This window comes from Artemia sp. Qi Xiang Cuo, chromosome 4, assembly GCF_049724085.1.
Source record: "Artemia sp. Qi Xiang Cuo chromosome 4, ASM4972408v1, whole genome shotgun sequence".
NCBI classification, from domain to species: domain Eukaryota; kingdom Metazoa; phylum Arthropoda; class Branchiopoda; order Anostraca; family Artemiidae; genus Artemia; species Artemia sp. Qi Xiang Cuo.
In genome coordinates, this window is record NC_142797.1 from 3,226,650 (window position 1) to 3,253,753 (window position 27,104).

The 27,104-nt window shown below is 35.6% G+C and overlaps 1 protein-coding gene across 1 annotated transcript in view; it reads right to left on the bottom strand.

Moving 5' to 3' along the window:
• Positions 1-668: 668 nt before the first annotated feature.
• LOC148952687 (uncharacterized) overlaps positions 669-27,104 on the bottom strand; it is a 66,082-nt gene continuing 39,646 nt past the window's right edge. Inside the window, exons 6-12 of the mRNA XM_089088042.1 lie at positions 22,299-22,482; positions 16,550-16,860; positions 11,523-11,595; positions 8,322-8,399; positions 5,790-7,057; positions 4,056-4,258; positions 669-766 (exon numbers count right to left, since the gene is read on the bottom strand). Of these exons, the coding sequence (XP_088944168.1) occupies positions 745-766; positions 4,056-4,258; positions 5,790-7,057; positions 8,322-8,399; positions 11,523-11,595; positions 16,550-16,860; positions 22,299-22,482 (2,139 nt within the window). The 3' untranslated portion in view covers positions 669-744. The remainder of the gene's footprint in view (positions 767-4,055; positions 4,259-5,789; positions 7,058-8,321; positions 8,400-11,522; positions 11,596-16,549; positions 16,861-22,298; positions 22,483-27,104) is intronic.

Below are 27,104 nucleotides of genomic sequence, written 5' to 3' on the forward strand. Positions count from 1 at the left end.
TCCTTAATATATTTTTTAATTGCTCTGCTTTAAACGAAAAAATGAAACTAAAAAATCAAATTAATTGGGAACCTGAGTACTAAATTTTTCAAATTAGGAATCCAAGAGCTTTCCCTTGTTTTAGCAAAAAGTGAGAAAAAAAAGGGAAAAGAAGAAAAGCAATCAGTTCTTGCCGATATTTTAGATATTTAACAAAATATCAGCATATAGCAATGTTGAAGATTTCTCTTCAATATTGAAAAATAAATGATTACAGAGAAAAACCTCAAAGACCATTTTAATATGTTGAATAGAGCCAACAAGACTTTTTTTATTCTAGAAATAAATTTCTCTACTAAATTTTTACAATTTTTTTTTTTCAGTGCAAGGACTGATCCTGGAAGGTGATGCTGCCAAAAACCATCAAATGGTATCCATGTACACCGAATTAGACAAAAAACAAGAACATCCTCCCAACAAACAAAAAATATGAATTAGAATGTATTTGACTTTTAATTGACATGATCGCGGGATTAAATCGTTTGATTGAATGATTAAATCAATAAATAAATCAGTAAACGATTAGATTTATTGACGAATGATTAACAAGTCCTCTACCAGGCATAAACAAGTAGGAATCTTTACTTGATTATAAGAAAAAGTGGAAAAGAAAACGAAAAAACACAGAATAGTTTTGTCCTTCTATATTTAAGACATTTAACAAAATACCACCATATAACACTGTTAAAAAATTTTCCTCAGCTTCTAATCTATCTTCATCTTGTGGCTGAAAAGAAAAATACAAAAAATTAATTAAAATATCTTAATGAACTCTTTAATATGTTCAACTGAATTAATTAGCCGTTGAAATATAGACAAGAATAACTCTTCTTTTCTTTTTAAATTTATTTCAGCTTTATCCTAGGTTTGATTCCAGCAGCTAAAATGTAACAGCTTCCTTTTTCTGTACATTTTAGTACACAATAAACTAAATATGACAACTAAATATGTGGCCTGCTAAAGGAACTCCATGCCTACAATATTCTTTGATGTCTGTAAAAAGTGATTGAGAGCTTTCTTTCTAATCGTTCTCTGCGAATTATCTTTGATGGATTTATTTCCCGCAAACATTCAGTGAGAGCAAAGGTTCCCCAGTGCAGTGGCTCGGAACCTACGCTTTTTCTCATTTGCATAAACGATATGGGACGCACTGACGCATGACGCACTCAGCCATCCCTAAATACAAAGGACCTAAATAAGCCTCCTTTTCCCTAGAGATAGATCTTTTTAAAACTGAAAAGTAGTCTGGCGAATGGATGATCAATTTCATTGCTTTGAAAACATCACTGTGATAACATCGCTGCATCGAATGCATCGTTTAAAGGTGCCAAGTGAACACCCCAGCTTTATTGTCAAAAGTAAAACTATAAAGAGAGTCGACGAGCTTAGTCTATTGGGGATTCAATTCTTCACCAATCCCTCTTGAAATAACCACCTTGATCGGGTGAGAACCTCCTACGCAAGAAAACTGGGAGTTACTCTTCGAAGCAAAAGCCTTCTTCCATCCAGTTCGATTATCTCACTCTAAAAGTCCTGCATCAGACCCAAAACTGAATATGGATGCCCACTTCATGTTGGGGTTCCCACAACACTGTTGGAACCACTCCAGAAGATCCAGAATAGGGCAAATAGGGCGGGCTGTATTAACGCACATGACTCGCTCCAAAACTAAATGAAAGGCTTGATGTACCGTCGATGACTTTTCTACAAGTACATGAATTCGCCTGCCTCATATGAGCTCCCTCGCATTGTGTCCTCCTTTCTTCAGCCGTCAAGGCAGACATGGAGACAAACAGCTTGGTCCAATTATCTAAAGGAGGACACACCAAGAACTGAGTACTTGAGAACAGCTTCCTCCAGCGTTGTACTTCTGTACGGAACGACCTTCCTGGGTTGATTTTTCCTACAAATGCCTCTGTTGACCCTTCAGAAGAAGGTTCAATAGACTTTTAAAACCTCAAGGTTTGGGAATGAGGTAAAGGAATATCAGATATCTTTAAGTATCTGGCACCGTGAATGCAGGAATAAAAAAAAAACTAAGTAAGTTACATTAAAGTGACAGAAAAAATTAAGAAAAAAAAAATCAAACGATATTTGGTAAATTTGATGCACTCGCTCCTCAGACAGCTGACGTTAAGAAAAAATAATCCTTTCTTCCTGATTTAATACGAACATTGCTAACTTTCCAAGGTCATACAATATTTTACTACCAGCTACGTTAGGAATATGGAGATCCCGCTTAAAAAATTTTTCCATGTTCTCCATTGACCATGTCCACTGTCCCGACAGCCGTTATTTATTCATTTATTTATCATCAGCAATAGTGACAAGTATTATGTCGTCTTGCATAAACACTAAATTAACATGAACTTAAAATAAACATAAAATGATAGATAGCGCTACAATCTCATTTATATATGTTTTTCAGTTTGACGTTAGAAATAAAACTTATGAATGATCTAACAACTTGAAAAAGTGCAATATAAAGAAAATCGTGATTTCCTTTTATAATTAGCCTTAAGCTTTCTACGATTAGTTTATGAATAATCAATTATCTTTTCCCGGCATTGATCTAGTTTAAATGTTTTTCTAGTATTGATATTTTCTGTCGAAAATAAATCTATTTTAAATGTTTTTTTTCCCGTTAAAACAGCAAAAAGCAGTATTTGCGCTGACATTTCTGTACCAATTTTGGCAGTAAAAAATTCTCGGAAATATCCTTAAGAATTAGTAGAGATTAAGTTGAAAATAATGCTACTAGATACGGGCTAATATCAATATGGGACAAACTAATTGATTAGGTACTGTAACGAAGATGCAATGCTTCTATGACTAATCAGTGTATTTTTTTGAATAATTATTGCCTCTGGTGCTACTTAAAATACAAAAAAAGAAACAATTTTATAAGAAACCTAAAATACAGATTACTCAAAATACTAATACAAAAATCTTTAAGAATATAAAAACACACTGCTACTCGAAAAACTAAATATATATATATATATATATATATATATATATATATATATATATATATATATATATATATATATTATATATATATATATATATATATATATATATATATATATATATATATAGTAATCAAAATAAAACATAGTAATCAAACAGTATATAGTAATCAAAACATTTAAGTTTGATTTAAACCATCCAAAAAGGAAGAAAGATTCGACCTGGAGAGCAACTAACGACCACAGTTGATTCAATTCTGCTTTTTGTTGCTGTGAATAAATGTTTAAATTTGAATTGGTGACATATTTATAATGAAATTACTAGACAGAAGAAAAGCTGAAAAACTGAAAATCTACATACTATACCACTTATATACAAGCTAAATACTATTTTGTCACGCCTAAAAGTTCTTTTTCGTTTTTATAGATTTGACAGCTTTAGTGAAAACATAATTAGCTATATTAAAAATTTGACTTGGCTTGGGTATTTCAAAAGCAAACTAAAAGCCAAGAGAAGCCCTAATGGGGAGATTTTTCCTACATAACAGCGTGAAAAGATTAAATGAACTTTGAGATTGGCTAGAAAAACCTTCTTTCTAAGAAGAAATTGTGGGATTGAAATTCCACAGCTTTTGTATACCCAAAAATTTCTGTCTAATTTTTATGGAACAGAAAACAAAAACAATTAGACAAGCTGAGGATCCACATACCGTGCATTTTATGTACATACGATATGTAAGATTTTCACACCTAAGAGTTATCTTTGGTATTTTAATAAGTTCAACAAGTTTGCTTAAAACATTTTTTATTAGAAATTTTGACTCTATGGTCTTTCAAATGACGTTTAAAATTGAAAGAAGTGCTAATGAGGGACTTTTTACCACACAACTTAAGCGTCTAAAAATTAGATAAACCTTGTAGGTAATACCTTTAGATTGGAATGAAGAGCCCTCTTTGTGAGATAAAATCCTATCCCCCAAAATGTGTCATTTCTAACGGAATTTAAATCAGAAAAAAAAATGAAAAACCTGAAAATCTACGTACCAAGCACCTTTAGCAGCTAATTGAGGAGAGATACATTTTCTTCTAACAGGGCAGTAAACAAGTCCTTCTGGACACATCTTTATTATTGGCCTACCACCAACACAGACCAGGTAGTAACGGCAGTGATCATAGCCTGGTGCATTGCTTTCGGGCAGTGGACTTTTCTCCGGAGTTGATTGGCGGTCTAAACCTTTCATTATGTCCTAGAATAAATTTGAAAGTGAAAGCAAGCATTTATTCCTGCATTCTGTGAGCTTCACCCTAGAAGTTCTTTTTTTAGGGAAGATGCAAGCGTGGATGGTTTTGTAGAACAGGAAGAAAAAGGTGGAGCAAGGTATTTGCCACCAAAACTACTATTTTTCTTTCAAAAATTTCCGAATTTTTTTTTAAAATGTATTCTTAAAGCTTCTTTCTCTTTGCTCTTACCTGCAGTCAATTTTAAACAGTTTTCGATGCAGTGGCTACAACTCCTCTTAATTTGGGTAAGATTAATTTTGTGCAGTTCTTAAAATTGCACTGTTAAAAATGCAATTCTTAGTTAACTAATAAAAAAAAAAAAAAATTAACATGAAGCTCTTTGAAGTTATATTTTGAGCCTAAAAAATTCATCAACGTTCTTGGTAACGTTCCTCTCTCGCTTCCTATTCTTAAACTCGTCACCATTTTGAATGCTAATAACAGAAATGGTAGCAATATCTCTCATGTGTCTACCGCATTTTTTTTGTTTAACTTGCTATCATCTGAAGTAAGATGACCAAACTACAAAGACTGTCTTCTCACGTGTCTATGCTACTGGAATAAGTGTCTAACATTATTTGGTAGAGAAACTATTCAAATATACAAGATATTAAATATTGAAATTTAAATTGATTTGGGGATATAAAAATAATCGTAAGATGAAAAATTCAATTAACTTGGCAAATATTATTTTAGAGCTTAAAACAGAGCTTAAAACGTTTTTTAGAATATGAAGCCCCGTATTTACAGCCGCAGTCACCAACCCTAAATAAACCCTGGACAACCCTAATGAGAAACCCTAAGGGATAGAAGGGACTATGCACCCGAGGAGCCTACAATTACTTAGTCCCAAATCTCTGCATGATACTTGCTTCTTTAAGGTAAAATATTTCCACCTTTTTAGTAAAACATATCCAAATTGTCTCTCTTTTAAATGTGCTGGTTGTATATTTTGGGATTGCAGAAGCTAGATCATCCTAGGAGGCTCTTTTGAAAGAACCTGTCCATGGGAACGGATATATATCGTGTGCCTTTGACAACGAAAAATCCCTACCCATAGAAAATCACAGTTATTTTGTAAATACCAAAAAGGTGCAAAAAGAAGAATTAGTAAAATAAAAGGATTGTTAAAAAGTTGAGCTATAAAAATACCATAAAAGTATTCAGGGGTATAAGAATAGAAGTACCAACACCTTTTCATTGATAGTCGAGTGGTAGATATTGATATTTCAGCCATTATGTCTAAAGTGTTTAATTTTCAAATAACAAATATCTTCAAAATGCATATCAGTAGCGGTATTTGGCCTCGTAATCTGGGAGCAGGGGGCATAATGTCTTAATAAGAGCGTAAAAATATAAAATAAAAGGAATTTCACTATAATAAGTCAGAAAAACTATGAGGGAGGCATCTGTCCCCTCTGCCAAGGCCAAGAACCACCACTTATGTATAACTACCCAGCCTCCCTATTTTTGTGAGAATAATGAGCTTTAACTTACCACTTGCTCTGAGATTCTTGCAAGGGTTTCCAGAGGAATAGTTACATCTTGAATGACTCCATCTCTTTCTTCAGCTGACACTTTAATTGGAGTAAACGGGGAATCAGGAACAATTATATCTGCATTTTGAAGTTTCAGTTCGAAGGAGTTTGAAATAATAGCTACTGGAATTTCAAAATGTCCAGGCATATCAGATACGGCTTTAGTAATTGACTCTCTCAAATTACCAGAAATATCTTTTGGATCAACCAACAATTCTAAATTGGGATCACTAAATCTTAATTGTTGCAATTGTCCTTTGTCATCAGTTTTCCCAACAAAGTATCCATCACGAATAGTCTTCTGGATGGGGTTTTCATTGAGGTAATTAAATACTTTTTTTGAATCTAATTTTATATCAATTGGAACATTTTGCTCAATCCTCGCACCATCTTCATTATACAAACGAGCCATCATGTGAAGAATGGACCCCCCACTCGCAAGTGCCCTTTTTAAATGCTGTCTATCTAAAATGAGCTTAGCTCTTAAACTCAGATTTGTATCCACCTCTCGAGCTAGGTCCTCTTCTTCACTCTTAGCAAAACCACGGATCTTTATTGGTTCTGCAAGTACATCATGAACAGCTCTTCCATCATCTGTCTCTATGTCTAAGTATATTTTTAGGTCATCTTTTTTATTTTTCTCAATTGCAGCCTTGTAAGGACGACTGAAAAATCCTTGTGGCAGCAACAGTGACAAAAGTTCTTCATCGTAGCTATTAGCGCTTTTAAATGAACGCTTGGATAATGAAAGAACTTTCATACTAGGGCTGTAGTTGAATGTGCTTTGGACAGAAGCATATACAGGGTATTTAGGTCTGCCTATTCCCACATAATGTCCCTTATACCAGCCACTACCTGTCTCATTCTTTGGACCTCTATGATATTTGTGATGATTCAATGTTGTATCATTTTCAGGTTCATATAGATTTCTTTTGCGAGAAGATAGCTTCGGAACTGGATTGTCAATTTGTAGGTCATAATTAATGAAGTCATCATCTTCTGTAGTATCTCGTTTTTCTCTGTCTTCATAATCGTTATAACTATATTCTTCTTCGTCGTCGTTTGTAACGCATCCAGGACATGGCTCTGGCTCGTCAACAATATAATCATAATCTAATTCACGCTTTTTACGTTGAAACAGGTAAGGTCTGAAGTCAGGTTGTGCGTACCATGCCTTCTTATTCAAATTCGAGCCCATTTCACGATCCAGTCCTGCAATTCTTTTCCCTATAAGAAATAGAAGGATTTGTTATCGGGCTTAGAAAAAGAAAATAAATTCCATGCACAGCGGTGCTAAGATTGTTTCAAAAACTGAAGATCTGAGAGCAAAATAAAGATTCTTTTTTAACAAGCAAAGCTACACCTGAAAACTGAGGACTCAGTGTAGACATATTTATTCAATGCCTCTGTGGCATTGTGGCATTTTTTAGTTTCTCTAGGAGTGGAGGCCCTTGTGGGAAAAAAGATTGATGTGTCTCCAATATACTTCTTTTGTCCTGACCTAATTATACAGAACTAGCTTTCCCGTCTTGCTTGGAAAAAAAAGGAAAGGAAGTTAAAAAATTCCCTGTTGGAAATTCCCCCCTGTAGAAAACTCCGCCTATACGGAACCTCCCCCCCTTCCCAACGTGGAAAATTCTCACCCAACAATTCCTCTTATCTGAAAAAATTGAACTATGAAGCAACTTTCAAGTATTTGTACTCAGGCGTCTCTAATTTCAGTCAGCACGAAAAGTATTAAGTGGGCCTAGAAGAGGGGGAGGAGATCTTACAAAAAAAAAACCTTTTTCTGAGTGCATTCATCGTCTGTTTCTTGGATAAAACGATGTATAGTACAGCAATGCTTTCTGGACACACGGGTATGCATTCGAGTTTATTCATACAGATAAAAACTTTATTTGGGAGTTTTTCAGACCTTTTCCAATTCACCTTCACTCAGATCAATTACGTACTCTCTACTTACTTTTTAAATATGCCACATACAACTTATTAAGCATAAAAAGTTGTAGGGTTAACCTGAATAATAATTGTTTTTAAATGTCGGAGTACCGACCAATATATTACAAGGAACAAGTCAAGGGGCGAGGAGGAGGCTATACTCCTATAGAAGGTCCTTGAAAAAATTCAAGTGCATTCTGACTGGTACTTTTATGCCACGTTAATAAGAATTTATTAAACAAAAACGGATTTTATGATTGTAGGTAAATGTCGTCAAATCTTCGGTAAAAATTCGGTAAATATACATATTTACCATACCATATATATTTTATATACGGTAAATTTCACACTATTATTTGCTACTAATTTGTTTGCTCATAATGCATTAGAAAGAAGAAAAACAATGTAACAGAATAAGAGTTAAACATATAAATTGTACAAGACCGAAAAAAAAACAAGGCAATGCAAAAAAAAAAAAAAGTAACCAAAAAGGTGAGCTGAGTTATAAAATAAGAGACAAGGGTTTAGTCCTTAACCTTTGGTAAAATCTTACCTAGAATAACTGTAGTTACATCATTTGAAGTTCCTTCCTTGAAGAATTTTTCTCCAGAGTCTACAATGTTGGTGCGCTCTAAAAATAAATTTAAAAAATAAAACTTTGGAAAACAAAATGTGAATCGCTAAAAAATCTGTTTGAAAGATGCTTGGTGATGCGGCCTAATGAAGTGTGGAGGAGATTTTTTGCAGCTGCAACGAGTTGTCATGAGTAGTTGTATAACACTTTTTATACCAAGGGGAATCAACATGGTTCATGCTGTAATTCACATTCCAGGCCATGAAGCCTTACCTACTATGCTGAAGTGTTTTAATGTAAATTTTTGTTGAATAAGCAAGCTAACTCTAAATAACTCTACGCTCTAGCTTTAATAACTTTCATTCTGAAATTGTCTTTGAGCAAAAGTTTGTGCCTGTCTAAAGCTTAAAACTGTATTTTCGTTTCCTTGCAAAAAAATTTGAATGCCAGATACGCCATTTTTGGAACGAAAATGTCCGTAGCATATTTTTCTTCCTTGCTTCTTTAAGCTGTGTGCTCTGCCAAGTTATGGTTTGGCTGCTCGAAATGTATATAGGGAATTTTCTAAGATATATATATAGGGAAATATCCGATTAGAAGGTAAATTAAAAACTTAGAATATATGCTTTTTTCTTCTATTCTACAGTAAAAACAAAAACAAAAAAACACATTTCCCAACGCCTTAAGTTACTCGGTGCGTCGAAATATTAACGGACTGTTTTGAAGTCTTTAAAATTAGACTAATAATATAAATAAAAACAATTAATCAAATAAGATTAAAAAATAAAATTAATAAAAATATTAGACTTTATGAGCTCTCTTAAACAACAAAATCTACACAGCAGATTTGGGAGCCGAAAGATAATTTTAGTGGACTGTCTAATAATTTAAAGAGACGTTTAAGATTTACTTGCTAATCATCATGCAACATCCATCTTTCTTAATTAACATTTTAGATTTAGTTTTGACAAAAAGATCTGGGAAACCTGAAATATCAGAAAATAGCAAATAACTACCATATAATTTACTGAAAAACTTACCATAATCACAGTCCGAATATATTATATATTATGAATATATTATTTTATTATTATTTTAAAATTAGACTAATAATATAAATAAAAAAACTAATAAAATAAAATTGAAAAAAATAATAAAAATAATAACAAAGGGCACTTGTCTTAAAAATAAAACACTCAAGAACTTGTATTGCGAAAACTCAGTTTTTTATGCTGTTTTTATCAGACAATAACCTTCGGCTTAAAGCCTAGATGGAAAACTTTTTGTACAAATAACGTTTTGTCAATAATAATGGAAAAATAAAGCATTTTTTTTTTAACTTTTTTTAACATGTATACTTTTATTGCTTATTGAATTTTACTCTTTGAACTAGAACCATTTAAATGTTTACAGATGCTAAAATTAAATTACACTTGGTGTTAATCAGTTTTAACAACTAATTAAGCAAAATATTTTACAGAGCTGTCAAGAACTTATTTATAATACTTTATTCGTCCCTTTTTTCAACAGGCCGATAAGTTCTAAAAAGGTTCTAGGAACATCAGAAAGAAATACTGAGCTTTTCATGGTCTTGCTAGTGGCACTCATAAAATAGGCATTAGTATTTTAGTCCGCTCGCTGCCCAGACGGCTGACGTTAAAAACAACCCTTTCTTCGTGATTTAATACGGGTATTGCTAATTTTCCATGGCTATCCAATATTTTACGACCAGCTACGTTCTGAATATGGAGGTCCCACTTAAAAATTTGTCCATGTTCTCCATTGACCGTGTCCGCCGTCTTCGCACTGTGAATTATTTATCAATTAATCTTTTCTGCCATAATGTTCAAGGAATTAAACACAAATGGGATGATATTCTTACATTCACTGCCAAAAAGAAAAATCCTTTTAGTTTAGTTGGTTTAACTGAAACTTGGCTGTCTTCTCAAGATAACATGTCGCCATACTGTTTGCCCGGTTTTGAAGCCATACATCTTCCACGTCACGTAACAAAGTGCTCCGGTGGCATTACAGTATTTGTAAATGATTCTATCTCTTACAAGCGCCGCGATGACTTGGAATCAATTTTTCATGGTGTGGTCGAACGTCGTCAATGTGTCTACTCAATAGTCATTGAAATTGTTGGAAAGTCATCTATTAAATCCATCAAATCATTTGGCACACTCCAAAAACGATACCTCTCTTACACAGTATTGGATACTGCATGAGTTAATGTCTCAATTTTTATTTGTATCTTATCCTCTCACTCTCCTGTGATTCCACCTCGTCTCAATTCTTTCCTTTCTAATTCTTTATCCCTCTCTTATGTTATCAGCTCTTCTCTTTTCATTTCATAGTGTGATATAAATATGTTTACCAGTATCGGATGTGACTCGTACAAGCATTGCTTTGAGTCGAAATGTTAATTGTTAATTGTTTCGTTTGTTCATTTATTTAAAAATAAAAGGTTGATTGATTGATTGATTGATCATCAATAGTGACAAGTCTTATGTCCTCTGGCATAAACACTAAATAAACATGAACAAAAAGTAAAAAAAAACATATACATAATGTTGTAGATGGCGCTACAACCTCATTTATATATGTTTTTCAGTTTGACGTTAGAAATAAAATTTAGATTGAGCTCAAGAACTGGTATTACGAATACTCAGTTTTTCGTGCAGTCCATACCAGACAATAACCTTCAGCTCGTTGAGAAGCCATATTATAATTTTTTTAATTAAATATTATTTGGTATTTTGGTTAGGTTATTTTAGGTTACGTGCTCTGGGCGTCCCCCCTTCTATAATTCTTTGTGAAGTTTTCTTAATTTTGTTACTAAAGCATTGCATTTTCATTATATTTTGTTTTATTTAATTAGCATTCACCAAAATTCACTTCTCGAGTGTGTTTTATATAATAGACAAGTAACTAATAAAAATATTAGACTTTTTCACTTCCTTTAAACAACAAATTCTACACAGCAGATTTGGGAGCCGAAAGATATTTTTACTGAACTATCTAATAATTTAAAGAGAAGTTTAAGGTTTTCTTGCGAATCCACATGCAACATCCAGCTTTCTTCATTAGCATTTTAGATTTAGGTTTGATAAAAATCTGTGGGAACCCTGAAAAAAAAACTATCAAATAATTACCATATAATTTACCGAAAAAACTTACCATATTCACAGTCTGAACTTACATCAGATCCACTTAACCGGGCTTTATCTTCTGATACATCTGGGTTACATCTCTGAAACCATAATTAAAAATTTATATGCTAAGAGTCGTGGTCACCTTTGCTAAGAAGCAAAGGGGAAGCATTACATTTATACAACAATTATTATTACAGTTTTACTCCCTTTTCTAAGTTTTCTAAGCCCTTGTATGGCAGAGAATCCCTCATAGATAGGTTGTTTAAAGGTATTAAACAAAAAAAACAAGTTTTTTCAACTAAAAGTAACGAGCAACATTAAAACATAAAACGAACAGAAATTATGACGTATATGAGGGGACTTGCCTCCTCATCAATACCTCGCTCTTTACACTAAATTTAGAATTTTGTTCTAATTCTTTAACATGACCCCTGAATCACAAAGGCATTTTTATAGAATAAATAGCATTTTTGAAAGTACTAAAAAAAACTTTCAAACAGTTCGTGGTAACGAACTGTAAGTAAGGAGCGACCCGGCTCAATGGTAACCGACACTCTAGTAAACGGTACTTTGATACAAATAGATACATCAAAAGAATTAGATTTTAATGCTGATTTCAAATATATAAGTTTCATCACGTTTAGTCCTACCCATCAAAAGTTATACGCCTGAGAATATTTGGCTGATTTTCGAAAAAATTATAGAACCCTAATGAAAATCACACCATCATATTCAACGTATCAGAGAACCCTACTGTAGAGTTTTCAAGCTCCTATCTACAAAAATGTGGAATTTCGCATTTTTTGCCAGAATAAAGATCACAGGTGTTCGTTTATTTTTTTTTTTTTTTTTTTATTTTTTTTTTATTTTTTTTTCCAGGGGTGATCGTATCGACCCAGTGGTCCTTGAATATCGTGATAGGGCTCATTGGAACGGAAATTAAAAGTTCTGGTGCCCTGTTTAAGTGACCAAAAAATGGAGGGCAACAAGGTCCCCTCCCACGCTCATTTTTTTCCCAAAGTCACCCGATCAAAACTTTGAGATAGCAATTTTGTTCAGCATGGTCGAAAATATTATAATTATGTATTTTTGGATGACTTAATCCCTCGAAGCCCCCAGGGGGAGGGCTGAAAGTTATGAACTTTACCCAATGTTAACATATAGTATTGGTTATTGGGAAGTATACAGACATTTTCAAGGGGAATTTTTTCTGCTAGGGGGGTTGGGTCGGGGGTTATATGGGAGGATCTTTTCATGAAGGAAGTTTTCATGGGGGAAGGGGCATTGCTATGAAGGGGGTGCCGGATTTCCCATCATTATTAAAAAAAATCAGAAATTAAATATAAAAAAACAAGTTTTTCAACTGAAAGTAAGGAGCAACATCAAAAATTAAAACGAATAAAAAAATATTAGCTATATGATTGGGTTCACCTTCTAGTAAATACCTCGCTCTTTAAGCCAAAGATTTTTTAGTACTTTCATAGAGCTATTTATTCTAATTAACGGCCTTTGTGATTAAGGGGTTATTTTTAAAGAATTGGAACAAAATTTCGTTTACTTATTCAATGACGGTGAACCAAAATAAAAGCTGCATTAACTAAAAAACAATCAGGAATTAAATAAAAAAAACAAGTTTTTTAAACTGAAAGTAAGGAGCGCCGTTAAAACTTAAAACGAACAGAAATTAGTCCGTATATGAAAGGGGCTGTCCTTTCCTCAACGCCTCGCTCTTTACGCTAAAGTTTAACTCTGTCTCACAACTTTATTTTTAAGAGCTATTTATTCTAATTAACGGCCTTTGTGATTAAGGGGTCATTTTTAAAGAATTGGAACAAAATTTCGTTTACTTATTCAATGACGGTGAACCAAAATAAAAGCTGCATTAACTAAAAAACAATCAGGAATTAAATAAAAAAAACAAGTTTTTTAAACTGAAAGTAAGGAGCGACGTTAAAACTTAAAGCGAACAGAAATTAGTCCGTATATGAAAGGGGCTGTCCTTTCCTCAACGCCTCGCTCTTTACGCTAAAGTTTGACTCTGTCTCACAACTTTATTTTTTAAAACAATAAAAAAATTTATCGTAAAGATCGAGGCGTTGAGGTGGGGACAGCCCCTTTCATATACGGAATAATGTCTGTTCGTTTTAAGTTTTAATGTCGCTCCTCACTTTCAGTTTAAAAAACTTGTTTTTTAATTTAATAGCGTAAAGAGCGAGGTATTTAAGTGGGGTGAAATCCCTCATATCTAATAATTTCTGTTCTTTTTAAGTTTTAATGTTGCTCCTTACTTTCAGTTGAAAAAACTTTGTTTTTTTTTAGTTTCTGATCGTTTTTTAATAATGCTGGGAAATCCGGTGCCCACTTCATGGATAATTCTCTTCCACCATGAAAAATCCCTCCATAGAAAGATCCTGCCATGTAACACCATCACCCCAAACCTCCCCCCCTTCCCAGAAAAACATTCCCCCCAAAATGTCTGTATACTTCCAATATAGCCCATACTATATGTAAAGCAATGGGAAAAGTTCATAGATTGCAGCACTTTCCCCGAGGGACTGTGGGGGATTAAGTCATCCTCAAAGACAAAGTTATTAGAATTTTCGACTATGCTGAATAAAATGGCTGTATCAAAATTTTGATCGTGTGACCTTGGTAAAAAATGAGCCTAGGAGGGGGCCTAATTGCCCTCCAATTTTTTCTTCTTCCCGTAAGACGTAAGAAGAAAACGGGTCAATTCACAGCAAGTTAAAAAGAAAATAATAAAATTGCAATTATTTCAGCCATTACCACCGTAATAGGGAAAAAAAGTTAATAAACTCGATGTTGAAATTCAGATCAAAATTTCAATTGAGAACTCTTTTTCTTTATGGGTTCTTTGAATACTATTTTTGTCTAGGCTTTATAGTAAGTCTGCTGGAATTTTTATTAGGTTTGGAATTTTTACTTTTATGATGGTGGGAAAAATTTGATGGATTATTCAAGTGTACTTACCTGAATCCATGCCAAAGACAACACACTATATGCAACAAATCTCAAAAGAGAGATGGGATTAACGTACATGACTGCCAATTTTTGCAAATAATTAAACAAAACAAAAAGTTTTTTCAAACGAAAGTGGGGAGCAGTATTAAAAATAAAAATAGAAAGTTTTCCATACGAGGGGATTGCCCCTCCTAAGCCCGACGCTTTTTACGCTAGATTATTATGCGGCCTTTGTGTTTGAGCAGCCGTTCTTAAAAATTGGGACAAAAATTCAAATTTTAGCGTAAACAGTAGGAGACTGAAAAGAGAATAGACCCCCCCCCCCCCGTATTCAACAAATTTTTGTGTGTTTGAAATTCAGCTCATATAAAAGAAAGATTTTTCTTTCTAATTATTTACTTTTCAATCATTTTGAAAATCACACCCAAGCCTATCTTAGAAATGATGAGCACCAACGCCCCCTTAAACCCTCAACTGCTTTTTGTTAAATCGGCAGCGTACAAATTTGCCTGACCCTTAATTTCTAATGCGTAGTGACAAATGACTAAGGCAATTTTCCACGGTTTTCCGTGGAGTTGATGTCTCCGGATTGAGTTTCCTGATTATTTGAGTTGATGGAATCATGCACTTCGCCCCTACCTAGCTTGTGATTTTTAAGATTGTTTAGGTTGGTGACATGAATCCATTATGTTCAGATTGTTTTTTGGATGTTTTTTATTTTTTAATTTGTTTCTCCTCTGTTTTTCCTGGCCAAAGAGCCTTCCGGGGGAGACTATGTTTAAGTGTTTTGATCAATCTATTGATGAATAAATAAAACTTTGAATTCGGAAAAATTGAGCGTATCTGAAAAAAAAAATTATTGCAAAAGATTATCCAGGATGAATTTGGAGCTGAGTTCAATTTGCGAATGGAAGAACATAGTTGCGGAAAAGTTTCCCCCTTTTTGTAAATAGAACAAATTTTCTCAAGCTCTTAACCATTGCTGTATGACTTTAGAACAGAACCAATTTATATCTTTTGAATTACGATGAAAAGTTGATTCTTTTGATGTATATATTGTAATCAAAGCGTTTTTTCTGACTACTGTAAGCAAGAGTCACTCCTTACTCACAGCTTGCTGCACATAACTGTTTAATATATGATAAATTAATATAAAACCCAATATTTCAATTGAAAAATCTATAAGAAAATTCTTGATAAAACTCGCCTGCGCCCTCCAGGGAAATTTCCTGGCGATAATCAAGGTGTCCCTCCATCTCTCTGTCTTTTGTGCCGGTACGCATTTGAATTCAATCCTGTAAGTTACAGGGGAAAATGTTCCTGCAATGAGTGGGATTTATCTCCGCATAACATCTGTATTCAGACTTAATCCAAATAAAAGGTGTTGAATTTATACCTCTTTCAACCAGATCCTTTTCTGTATTTACCTGAATGCTTAGGGTAAGTTAGAAAACTTCTGTGCACGAATGTATTTTTGAGGCATCAGGCGTCTCACCCTCCCCCCCCCCAGTCACTTGTGCAGTGACTCTTCAGTCATGCTCCATAATGGCTTATGTGAAATTATGCATCGCTGTACAAAATCTACATTACTCGTTACATAAAACGATTAATGTCTACATTAATCGTTTCTTTAATATTGACTACATGAATCTTTAGGATCCAGGAACTTCCGTGCATCATGAATGCCTCGAAAACTTGGATGCTCAACATGTTTGAGCTTTTCTAAGTTTTTTAATAATTCTAAACTGATGTGCTATCTCAGAATTAGATTTTGTAGATGGGAGCTTGAAACCTATACAGAAAGAGTCCTCTGATGTGTTGAATTTGATAGTATAATTTTCATTTAAGATCACTTTCTCTCTTTGGGATGTTCTTCCCCTCTTTTAAAAGGCTCTTAGATATTGATGCGTAATTTAAAAATGATGAATTTTAAATAATTGGAATTACAATAAAAAGCAGTCTTTTGAAGTATATATTTTTGTCGATTTTTTCACTATTCGCCCAGGCCACATCTTACTTTTCGTTATCACTAACTGTTTGATACATTTGTAAATTATTTATAGAACTTACCTGAGCTCCATTCACCGAAGCTGAAGCGTCAGCGGACGCCGACGCAGATGAAGAAGCTACTCCTGACGATGTACCACTTGGCCTTGATGGTCTTCGTCCACTCGGTCTTATAGGTCTTGGCACTGTTGGTTCTTCCTCACTTTGGGGTAAAGCTTCTGGGGAAACTGGTGAAAATGGACCTCCTGCTGACGCTTGAGCGGAGGCAGATGCAGACGCAGAGGCAGATGCAGTTCCTGGTGCTGACTCAGTAGCAGCAGGCGATGAAGAAGGTATTCTTTCCGCTGTCGGACGAGTTCCAACAGATGCTGGTCCTAAAACAGAAGATACGATAAAAATCTTTTAGGACAGATCAGCTAAAATTGATTTAAATTTCTGTTTTATTTTCTTATTCTAATAGCAAATATTCAATTGCTATGCAAGAGATCCTTTTAGGATCGTATAAAAATGATGTTATTTCATTTCTTGATAGATAAGTCTATCTATCATCCATCTATGTCATTCCTAAGGCAGAACTAAGGTAAGATAGTCATAGAAACAAGGGATAAAAGATTGGATTGATTCTCGGTTGACCCATGACGGACAATGTCCACTGGACTTGTATGCAAAATCTGGGACTGAATTTGCTTGGACTGACAGGCGGTGAGCAAGTGAAACCTAAGTGTAATAGCTTGGCCGCTTGCCGTCTAAAGGGGGAACACTGCGTCATAGGATTGACAGATGACCAACAAGTCCCCTGAACTTGCAGGTGAATGATGAATGGTATATATATATATATATATATATATATATATATATATATATATATATATATATATATATATATATATATATATATATATATATATATATATATATATATATATATATATATATATATATATATATATATATTATATATATATATATATATATATTTACATTGTCAATAACAGCAGTATAAACATTACCTATATCCTGTACAATATTTTTACCTTGCACAGCTATTGAAATTCATACGAAATTTCAACACCTAAATCTTTGGATTACTCTTACTAGAAGTACTGTGTATTTCGCCTGGCACCTTATCAAACAGTTCGTGGTAACAAACTGTAAGTAAGGAACGACACGGCTCAATAGTAACCGAAACTAGTAACCGAAAAAACAGAATTTTGATACCAATAGATTCATCAAAAGAATTTGATTTTTATGCTGATTTCAAATATATAAGTTTCATCATGTTTAGTCTTACCCATTAAAAGTTACGAGCCTGAGAAAATTTGACTTATTTTCAAAAGAAAGGTAGAAACAACCCTTAAAAGTCATAGAAACTTAATGAAAATCACACTTCACGGATGCGTGTTTATCTGTTGTTTTGTTTTTCTCAGGGGAGACTATATCGATCAAGTGGTCCTAGAATATCGCAAGAGGGTCCATTCGAACAAAAATTAAAAGTTATAGTGCCCTTTTATAAGTGACCAAACAATTGGTGGGCAACTATGCCTCCTCCCACGCTCATTTTTTCCCAAAAGTCACCCGATCAAAATTCTGAGAAGCATTTTGTTCAGCATGGTCGAAAAATCTAATAACTATGTCTTTGAGGGTGACATAATTCCCCACAGTCCCCAAGGGTAGTGCTGCAAGTTATAAACTTTCCCCATTGTTCACATATAGCATTGGTTATTGGGAAGTATACTGACATTTTCATTGGGGAATTTTTGTGTGGAAGGTCTGGGGGAGGGAATTAAATGGGAGGATCTTTCCATGGAATAACTTTTCATGGAGGAAGTGAATTTTCTATGAAGGGGGCGCTGCATTTCCAAGCATTATTTAAAAAACGATCAGAAATTGAAAAAAAAAACAACAGTTTTTTCAACTGAAAGTAAGGAGCAGCATTAAAACTTGAAACGAACAGAAATTATTACATTTTTGAGAGGATTGGCCCCCTAGTCAATATCTCGCTCTTTACGCTAAAGTTTTTTTAGTACTTTCAAAAGATCTATCTATTCTAACTAAACACCCTTTGTGACGCAGGGGTCATTCTCAAAAAATTGGGACAAAATTCAAACTTTAGCGTAAAGAGCGAGGTATTGACTAGGGGACGAACCCCCTCATATACGTAATAATTTCTGTTTGTTTTAAGTTTTAATGTTTGTCCTTACTTTCAGTTGAAAAAAATTGTTTTTTTTTATTTAATCACAATATGAAGCTTTTCATAAGTGTCTATATGCTTCCTGGTGAAGCTTAATGAATCGGTAGAATTGAGGCTACAACTAAAGCCAACCGTCGTCTCAATTATGGCAGTCTCATATCTTTGATATCTTGCATTAATTGAAGCATTATTTGGGAGTGCACTATTCTGGAATCTATGGTAGAGGCTATTTTTTTATTTTATATGGGAAGCATAAACATGAATTTTTTTTTAAATTCGTTTCTAGCTCAGATTTAGCCATTCCTATTATTACAATATTTTTTTGCTGTCAAATTCTGTTGGGGTTCCTTCATCATCCAATAATTAATTTATCTAGACATGAATAAGACAATAAAAATATTATCATGGCTAAATAGTATTAATAGTGCTAAGTAGCTTCCTAGTGGCACTGAAGTTAGTGATAAATAATGTTGCAATCCCCTAGCTTATTTTAGCCCCAAAGAGCTTATGTTCATTGAAGAACATGAAAATAGTGTTTTTTTCTGCTTAAATTTAACTTAACAAACCAACTTACACATTCACTTATAAGTCTTAAAAAGTAGTCATAATATTCAACATTGCAAGATTTTTTTACTTCATCTTTTTTATTTATTTTGTTTGAAACTTGGCACAATAATTTTGTGAAGTTAACAAATTTTGTGTCCTCAGTGTTGCAGTTTTCATTTGCAATATCAGTATTTTTAACCATTTTAGGGAATTGAAACCTTTTAGCAGCTAGAAATTTTTTTTTGAGGAATAACCTGCCATAACAATGTTTCTTCAATAAAAAAATAAAAGACAGAAATGGCTTTATCAGTAGGCTATATAATTTTTTTCTTCCTATTTCTTATTATTTTTTTTTGCTAAGTACTTTTTAAAATTAAAGTAAATTTGTCCACTTTTTGTCGGTAAGCCTGACAGTAAAATACTACTAAAAAATGCTGAATCATAAACACAGCATTTGAATCTTAACGGATCTACTCCTTTTTTATTTTGATATTCACAAATAAGTACTGCGAACATTTTTTTTTTGTTTATGATGTTTGCATCTTCCAAAAGTAAAGAATAAATGGGGTGAGTCCCACGAAGAGAGCACTATTTTTAAGGAGCCTTCCCATGATGTGACCGAGGACCTGTTACTTAGAAAATATTTGGAAAACACGAAAACACACGGAAAAGGGTTCACAACATGGCCGTATCAAGGGGGGGGGGTGTTGCCCCCCCCCAAAAAAAAAAATTGGACCTACTCCTAAAAACGTAACAAAAATGAATAATGACACATTTTTAATGTATTTGTAATTTTTTATCCCCCCCTCCAAAAAATTCTTTTGTACACCCCTTCCCCCTCGAAAAAAGTCCTGGATACGGCCCTGGTTCAAAATACGCTTTTTCAGGTTAGGTTTTCAGATTAGGTACCCTTTTTCTGACATTTTTCAAAAGCTCCAGTGGTCTACGCTATGGTCAACATCATTTGTGGTCTACGCTATGGTCAACGTCATTTGTAGTCCCGCTTTTAAAAGATGATTACGAAGCTGGAAAAGTACTCACTTGGGGAACAGTCTGGGTAAGTTCTTTCGTTGGATTCTATGTAGATGATTAGATGTTTGGTAGGAAGAAGGTAAAAAAAAATAATTGAAAACGGTTATGAAGTATACTAAGACAAAGGGTTGCAGGTTTTGTCTCGTGGTACTACTTCTTATGGGAACGCTTGAGCAGTTAGGAGGGATTTGGTTTTTGGTTTTGTTTTTTTTGTACAAGTAGTTTGTACAAGTTTGCACAAGTTTGTACGAGTAGTTTTGGTTTTTGTGACAAGTGAGGAGGAAACGAGAGGAGTGTATCTGTGAAACAACTAAAGATATCAAATTGAAACTTTGAAGGAAGGCTGAGGAGGATGTTTGACCAAACCAAAAGACACAATATGCATCTATGTCTTCAAAAGGGCTTATCTGTCCCATATCAGGAAATGCTACGGGAATTAAGTTGAAAGTTTCAGGGAATGTTAGATACTGAGTTACAGAAGAAGCATTTTGAGTCAAAGATTATGCCATTAATGAAATAAGAAGCATAATTTCGGGGCTTTGCTGGGAAGCTTGATTAGAAAGATTACAAGTAAAGTATTGTAGAAGGATGCTTGGTTTCAGTAAGAAGCTTAACAGTTTGGTCATTAAAGGTGGTTCATGAATTTTGTCTATGAAAATTAGGAGGGTAGTAAAAATGGCGAAGTATTGAGAAATTTAGGTGAGTAAACGGATGCAGAGGTTACTGAGGGAAGTGTTGGTGGAGTCTCACGTAAACGGAGGAAGAAGTTCGGGGGTGGAACAGATTAAGGCAATTTTTAATTCGTATGGAATGTCAGGTGAATGGAATGGGGGTTATGTTAGGGGCAGAGAAGTAGGGGAGGTTTCTCCCCTGCTAGGAGCAAGTTCAATTGTAATTGATTAGGAAATTCAGAAATGGATTCAGAATCAGGTCTGATTGTCTGACTCTTGGTTTGTATTCTAGGAAAAAAGAGATATGGGGAGGGGAGGTATAGTTTAGAGATGGATTGTCTAGAAATGATATTAAATGGGTAATTTCTTGTAGAGGTAATATTAAGCTGCTTTTGCCCGTCCAAAGTCTGCTCCCATTCATTTATGGCGCATGCAGAGGTGACTTTACTTGCCTCTGGATATCCGGCTAGGCAATTGAGAGCTAAATGCACCTAGTGACGGCTGAGCTAGCAGCCCTCCTCCTAATGTTACTTTATAAGAAAGAAACTGGATATACAGCCTCGGATGCCCCATCGTTTGGAGAGGACTGACAGCGCTGTCAACCAGTTCCCTCTACGCTGTCAACCCTGCCGAGCAAGAGCGTTAAGTCTAAGTATGTCAAGTCAAGTTGTATAAAGAAGAAGATATATTGGAAGGTTAGAGTGAACAGTGCTATTTACGGTTGTTTCATGCGTAGAGAGTGAACGAAAACCTGTTGAATTTTCAGGGAAGTGCGAAAGGCTGGTGGATTTGAGAAATGAAGTTTTTTGAATGTACTATGAGGAAGAAGGGAATTATTAGAAAACGGGTGCTATATAAGCATCAGAAATTTGGCGTGCCTTATTCCTGTAAGCAGAACACACCGGGAGGATGTTCTATGATGATTGTGTTTATAGTATAGCATATTTGACACACACACAAAACGCAGGGCCATGGCAAAAAAAAGCAAAAAAACGACAAACACACAAATACAATTAAATATTCAATTTTAATCAAGACCATCAAAACACAGAAAATCATCCAAAAACACTAATACAAACAAATAAAGTCATTATATATCACCCTTACGATGGTATATATCCAGACGAATAAACCGCGCCAGTTTCTTAATACTACTAAAACACCCGTTTTCCAACAATTTTTCCACCCAAAACTCATCCACCTCATCCACTCCAAAAATTATATATATAAAACTAAAAATTATATTATATATATTATACGTATATATCTGTACTCCTTTTCCTTGATTGCACTTCATAAAAGTAAGCCAAGAAACCTACGGTTTTCTACCTGTTGTTTTATTTGCCTATTGTTGATATTTCTGTGCTCTTACCTTCTTCTATTTCTACATCAAAGGGCATCATCCCTGGAACAGGAACTGTTTGATCGACCGTGATTGTTCTTGAAACAGTAATTGTCTGAAATACTGGCTTTGTCTGTGTCAATGTCACCATTACTGTTGATGGTTTTTCAATAAAAATAGTGTTGAAGGTTGGTTTTTTACGCGTAATTGTAACCTAGAAAAAAAAACCATTAATAATGTTGTTTTATAAGTCATATATATCATGCGTACAATTTAAAGTTCGTCAGTTTCGCGTCCTCTGGGCTTCCTACAGCTTAAATCTTGTTTTCTTTAATTTGAAAGTTAAAAAATGCAATAAAAAAAAAAAGATTCAAACAGATGAAATAACGAAAAAACCACATGTATTTTAGAGGCTGTATACTTATCAAACAGTTCGTGGTTACGAACTGTAAGTAAGGTGCGACCCGGCTAAATGGTAACCGAAACTGAAAAACGGAATTTTGATACCAATAGATACATCAAAAGAATCATATTTTAATTATGATTTCAAATATATAAATTTCATCAAGTTTAATCTTACCCATCAAAAGTTGAGCGCCTGAGAAAATTTGGTTGATTTTCGAAAAAAAGGGGAAAGACCCCATAAAAATTATAGAACCTTAATGAAAATCACACCATCATATTCAGCGTATCAGAAAACCCTACTGTAGAGGTTTCAAGCTCCTATCTACAAAAATGTGGAATTTTTCATTTTTTGCCAGAAGAAATATCACGGATACGTGTGTATTTGTTGTTTTTTTTCCTAGGGGTAATTGTATTAAGCCAGTGGTCCTAGAATATCGTAGGAAGGCTCATTGGAACGAAAATTAAAAGTTCTAGTGCACTTTTTAAGTGCAACTAGGCCCCCTCCCACGCTTATTTTTTCTCAAACTCACCAAATCGAAGTTTTGGGATAGCCATTTGGTTCAGCATAGTCTAACATCTAATAAATGTCTTTAAGAATGACTTAGTCCCCCTGAGTTCCCAGGGGAAGGGCTACAAGTTATGCACTTTGCCCATTGTTTACATATAGTATTGGTTATTAGGAATTATACAGGTATTTTCAGGTAGGATTTTTTTTCTGTTGGGGGGGGGGGGGTGGAGGAGGAGGTTACCATGGAGAATCTTTCCGTGGAGGATGTTTCTTTGGGGTAAGGGACATTTCTATGAAGGGGGCGTCGGATTTTCAAGCATTATTTAAAAAACGATCAGAAATTAAATTGAAAAAAAAAAAAGTTTTTTCAACTGAAAGTAAGAAGCAAGATTAGAACTTAAAACGAACAGAAAATTATTACGTTTATGAGGGGGTTCTCCCCCAAGTCAATACCTCGCTCTTTAAGCTACAGTTTTTTTAGTGCTTTCAAAAGAGCTATCTATTCTAATTAAACGGCCTTTGTGATTCAGGTCACCGGCGGATCTAGAGGAAAATCTTGGGGGGGGGGGCCGCGCCGGACACCGGGCGCCAAACACTGATTATACAGGACTAATTTGATAGCTCTTTATTTATATGAAAACACTGCCAAATATGCTCATAAAGGTAAAACGTAGCAAAAGAAAATAAAAACAGTACCACACTACACAACTAAACTCAATCGGTGAGCTTTTCTGAGAGCGAACATATCGATAGCATCGTCTGTTTTCGGCAGTTCGTCTCTGTAAGTCTGCATGAGTAGTAGAGCCTCCAACCTCTCTTCAGTCATCGTGCTTCGTATTGATGAACATGTCCTGTCAACCTTTGAAAAAATTCGTTCTGCTTCACAGGTTGACACAGGAAGCGTCGCGAGAATTGTCAACAATGCGAAGATGTTGGGAAATACATTGTCCTGACAACTGTTCAGCGCTGAAATAGCTGTTTTCGGTTTTTGCACGGTTTCCTTAGACCAATACTTGTTCCAAATCTCGAACTCGGTTTTAACGTCTATCTCCGTACCCACGAGCAGCTCCTTGTACTTTTCGTACCCTGGCTGAACGTCCTCCCAGCATTTGCCATTAACCACAGCCGGGATCAAAGCTGAAAGTTATGCAGCATTCGTAAAATGGCAGCTGAACCGCTTCGTAAAATCAAGCAGCATGGCGTCCAGGGCTGGAATAAATGCCGCCATCCTATAATGACTTTCTGGATCCATCTTGGGTACCCCTGCCCGGTATGTAGAACGTGAAGCTATGCGTGGCTGCGTTACCTTGATGGTAGCATCAATCTTTTCGGCCATTTTCAGAAGATCTTCGTAAAGCAGTCTGAATTTGGTTTCGGCATGTGATCGCATATCTTCCAGCATTGCCTTCACGCTGCTAATGAGGGACAAGGCTCTCACGAGGTGACCATCCTTCTGTTGTAGTGACTCGGCCAAAGGTTTCATGATCGACGAAAACGAATTCAGGCAAACCAGTCCTACGAGTGTATCTGATTTTTCAATGCAGGATCGTAATGCATAAGCTCTGCTACTTGCCTCTCGATCGTGCCATCCTTCCATCTCCTGCAGAGCAGAAACGATCGACGGAAGGGAGTCCCAAAACCTGCTGATTGCTTCGTGTCTCTCTACAAATCTCGTGGTACAAAGACTGACGAGTGTCTCTGTTTTAGCTTTGTCCGCGATAAGATGCTTTTTAGAAGTCTTGTTCTCTTGGCACTTGAGCTGAAGTGAGAAATTGTGTCTCGAACAACGTCTTGGGCATTGCGCAGAATGGGAACTGAAACTATCTTTGAACATGAGAGATTTGTGGCATGGCTCACACAGTGGAATTAATCTGCCAGTTCACACTGGCGTTTAACTTCAGCAGCAGCACCATTTGTCAAGCTTGCCATGCTAGCAGCTTTGTCGTATCCTTGACCAACGCACTTTGACAAATCCAGATTTGACTTCCTGACCTCACTCAACAGCAGCTTCCCGAGGCTCTTGCCGTCTAGCTTCTCTTCGATGCTTCTACCGTCGTCACTTTCCTCATCTCCAGCGAGTCTTGACAGGGTTTGAAAGGCATCGACAACTGCAAAAGGATCTTCTCGAATCACGTATCCCTGCTCGGTTTTACACACATAACGACAAACAATGACCATCAGCTCCCTGGTCTGCCTGTCTGTTGACTCGTCCGCAAGAAGACACCAAACCGTTGCTTTGTTTGCTTTTCTCACTACTTCGGTTTTTATCATTTCCCCAATTGTTCCAATCAGTTCATTCTGGATCTGTTTACTCGCATATTTGGCATTGCTCGGTGCATTTTCAAGTAAATTTTTAAGTTGCGAGTCTCCACTCTGAATCCGATACCGAAGTAGGTGGCGGAAATTCCCGTCGTTTACTGCTATAATGACATCAGTCTTGGATATCAAGTTTGCCATCATCACGGTGGCCACGAAGGGGGATATTCTGTGCCCCGCAAAGCTTGACAGTTTCAACAACGCTTCTCAAGAGTGCACGGTTCTGCTGTATTTGCTTGACCCTTTCACAGTCCAGAGCCTTCCTGATATCTTGATCTTGACTACCGCGCTGAAACGTTGTTAGCAGCGCGGCAGCTTTTTCCTGGCAGTGTTTGTGAAACTGTGCTTCAGCATGGTTTGTCAGCGCACCATCTTTCCCGGTAAGTTTCGAATGGTCTTTTAGCGGTTTCAAGACCAACTTTCCCATTTTTTGCCCTCCGCCGCCTCCAGATAAAGCCGACCATCCTCCTCCGCTTTCGTTGGTCCTCATCAAAACACAAACACTGCACCAAAGGCCTTCGTGGTCTGGATGACGACTCACTGCGAGCCAAGGATACCGGGCAAGATGTTCGGTATTCAAGCGACGCTTGACTTCGCCACCTTTTCTCTTTTGTGTCGAGACTGGAAGATCAGATTGGTTCTTCGGATTCCACCTTTCGTTCATAAGAAACATAATTTCGCCAGAAGACAACTGATTTCGCTCTTTCAGCGCTACTGCAATACCAAGGTCATTCGACGGCGTGAAGTCAGTTTCAGGCGAAAAAATAGCGCTTTGATTCTGCTGCGGGTGCGGGGACTGTGAAATCAGTGTTGGGCTATGTACCACCAAGGTTTGAGTACTGCTTCTTGATTCTTCAGTCAGCTGATCAGTGTGTGTCGTTTCGCCAAAGTTTGTTATGAAGGCCGTCTGTGAAGTGGACGGAGTTGTTGGTGACAGTTCGTTCTCCTGGCTGAATGCGTTTTTGTGCATTCCGACCGTCGACTCAGAGTGGGCATCAGAAGTTGCCGTCGTCTCAACATCTAACAAAAAAAGTTTCTCTTTTAAAGTTTGCACAAGACATTTATTGTAAACGTATATACACTTTGTATAATTGCTTGCTTTAGTAGATTTAACTCTCAACATGGTGAAGGCAGAATTGGAACTAAATTTGAAAATAAACTGAATCAGTAACATTAACTTTAAACTCCCCCAACAATCTTGAACTTTCATACCCCAAAACTATTTCTAGGAAACCCGGACTTTAAAATAAAATACCACCCTAAACATAACTAATTTAATTTGCAACCCCAAGAACCGATCCCCGACATATGCTAACAAATATTTTTCAAGAGCTGAAACCCGAAACAATTATCACCGAAGTTTACAAGGCTAAAGAGAGAGCTTTAACTGCAAGAATTTGAAAGATAATTTCAGAGCTGACACAGTGTGTCGGTAAAAATACTGCTTTAAGCCAATATCATAACCGTCAGGCGAGACGAGTGGGCTGGTAAATATCAGGTCAAACGCTTTGGACAAATTGCATACGAAGAACACTGTACAAGAGGGACCGTATGCAATATATAACAACAAAAGCAGCTGGTACGCAATGAAGCTTGACGAATGAGCC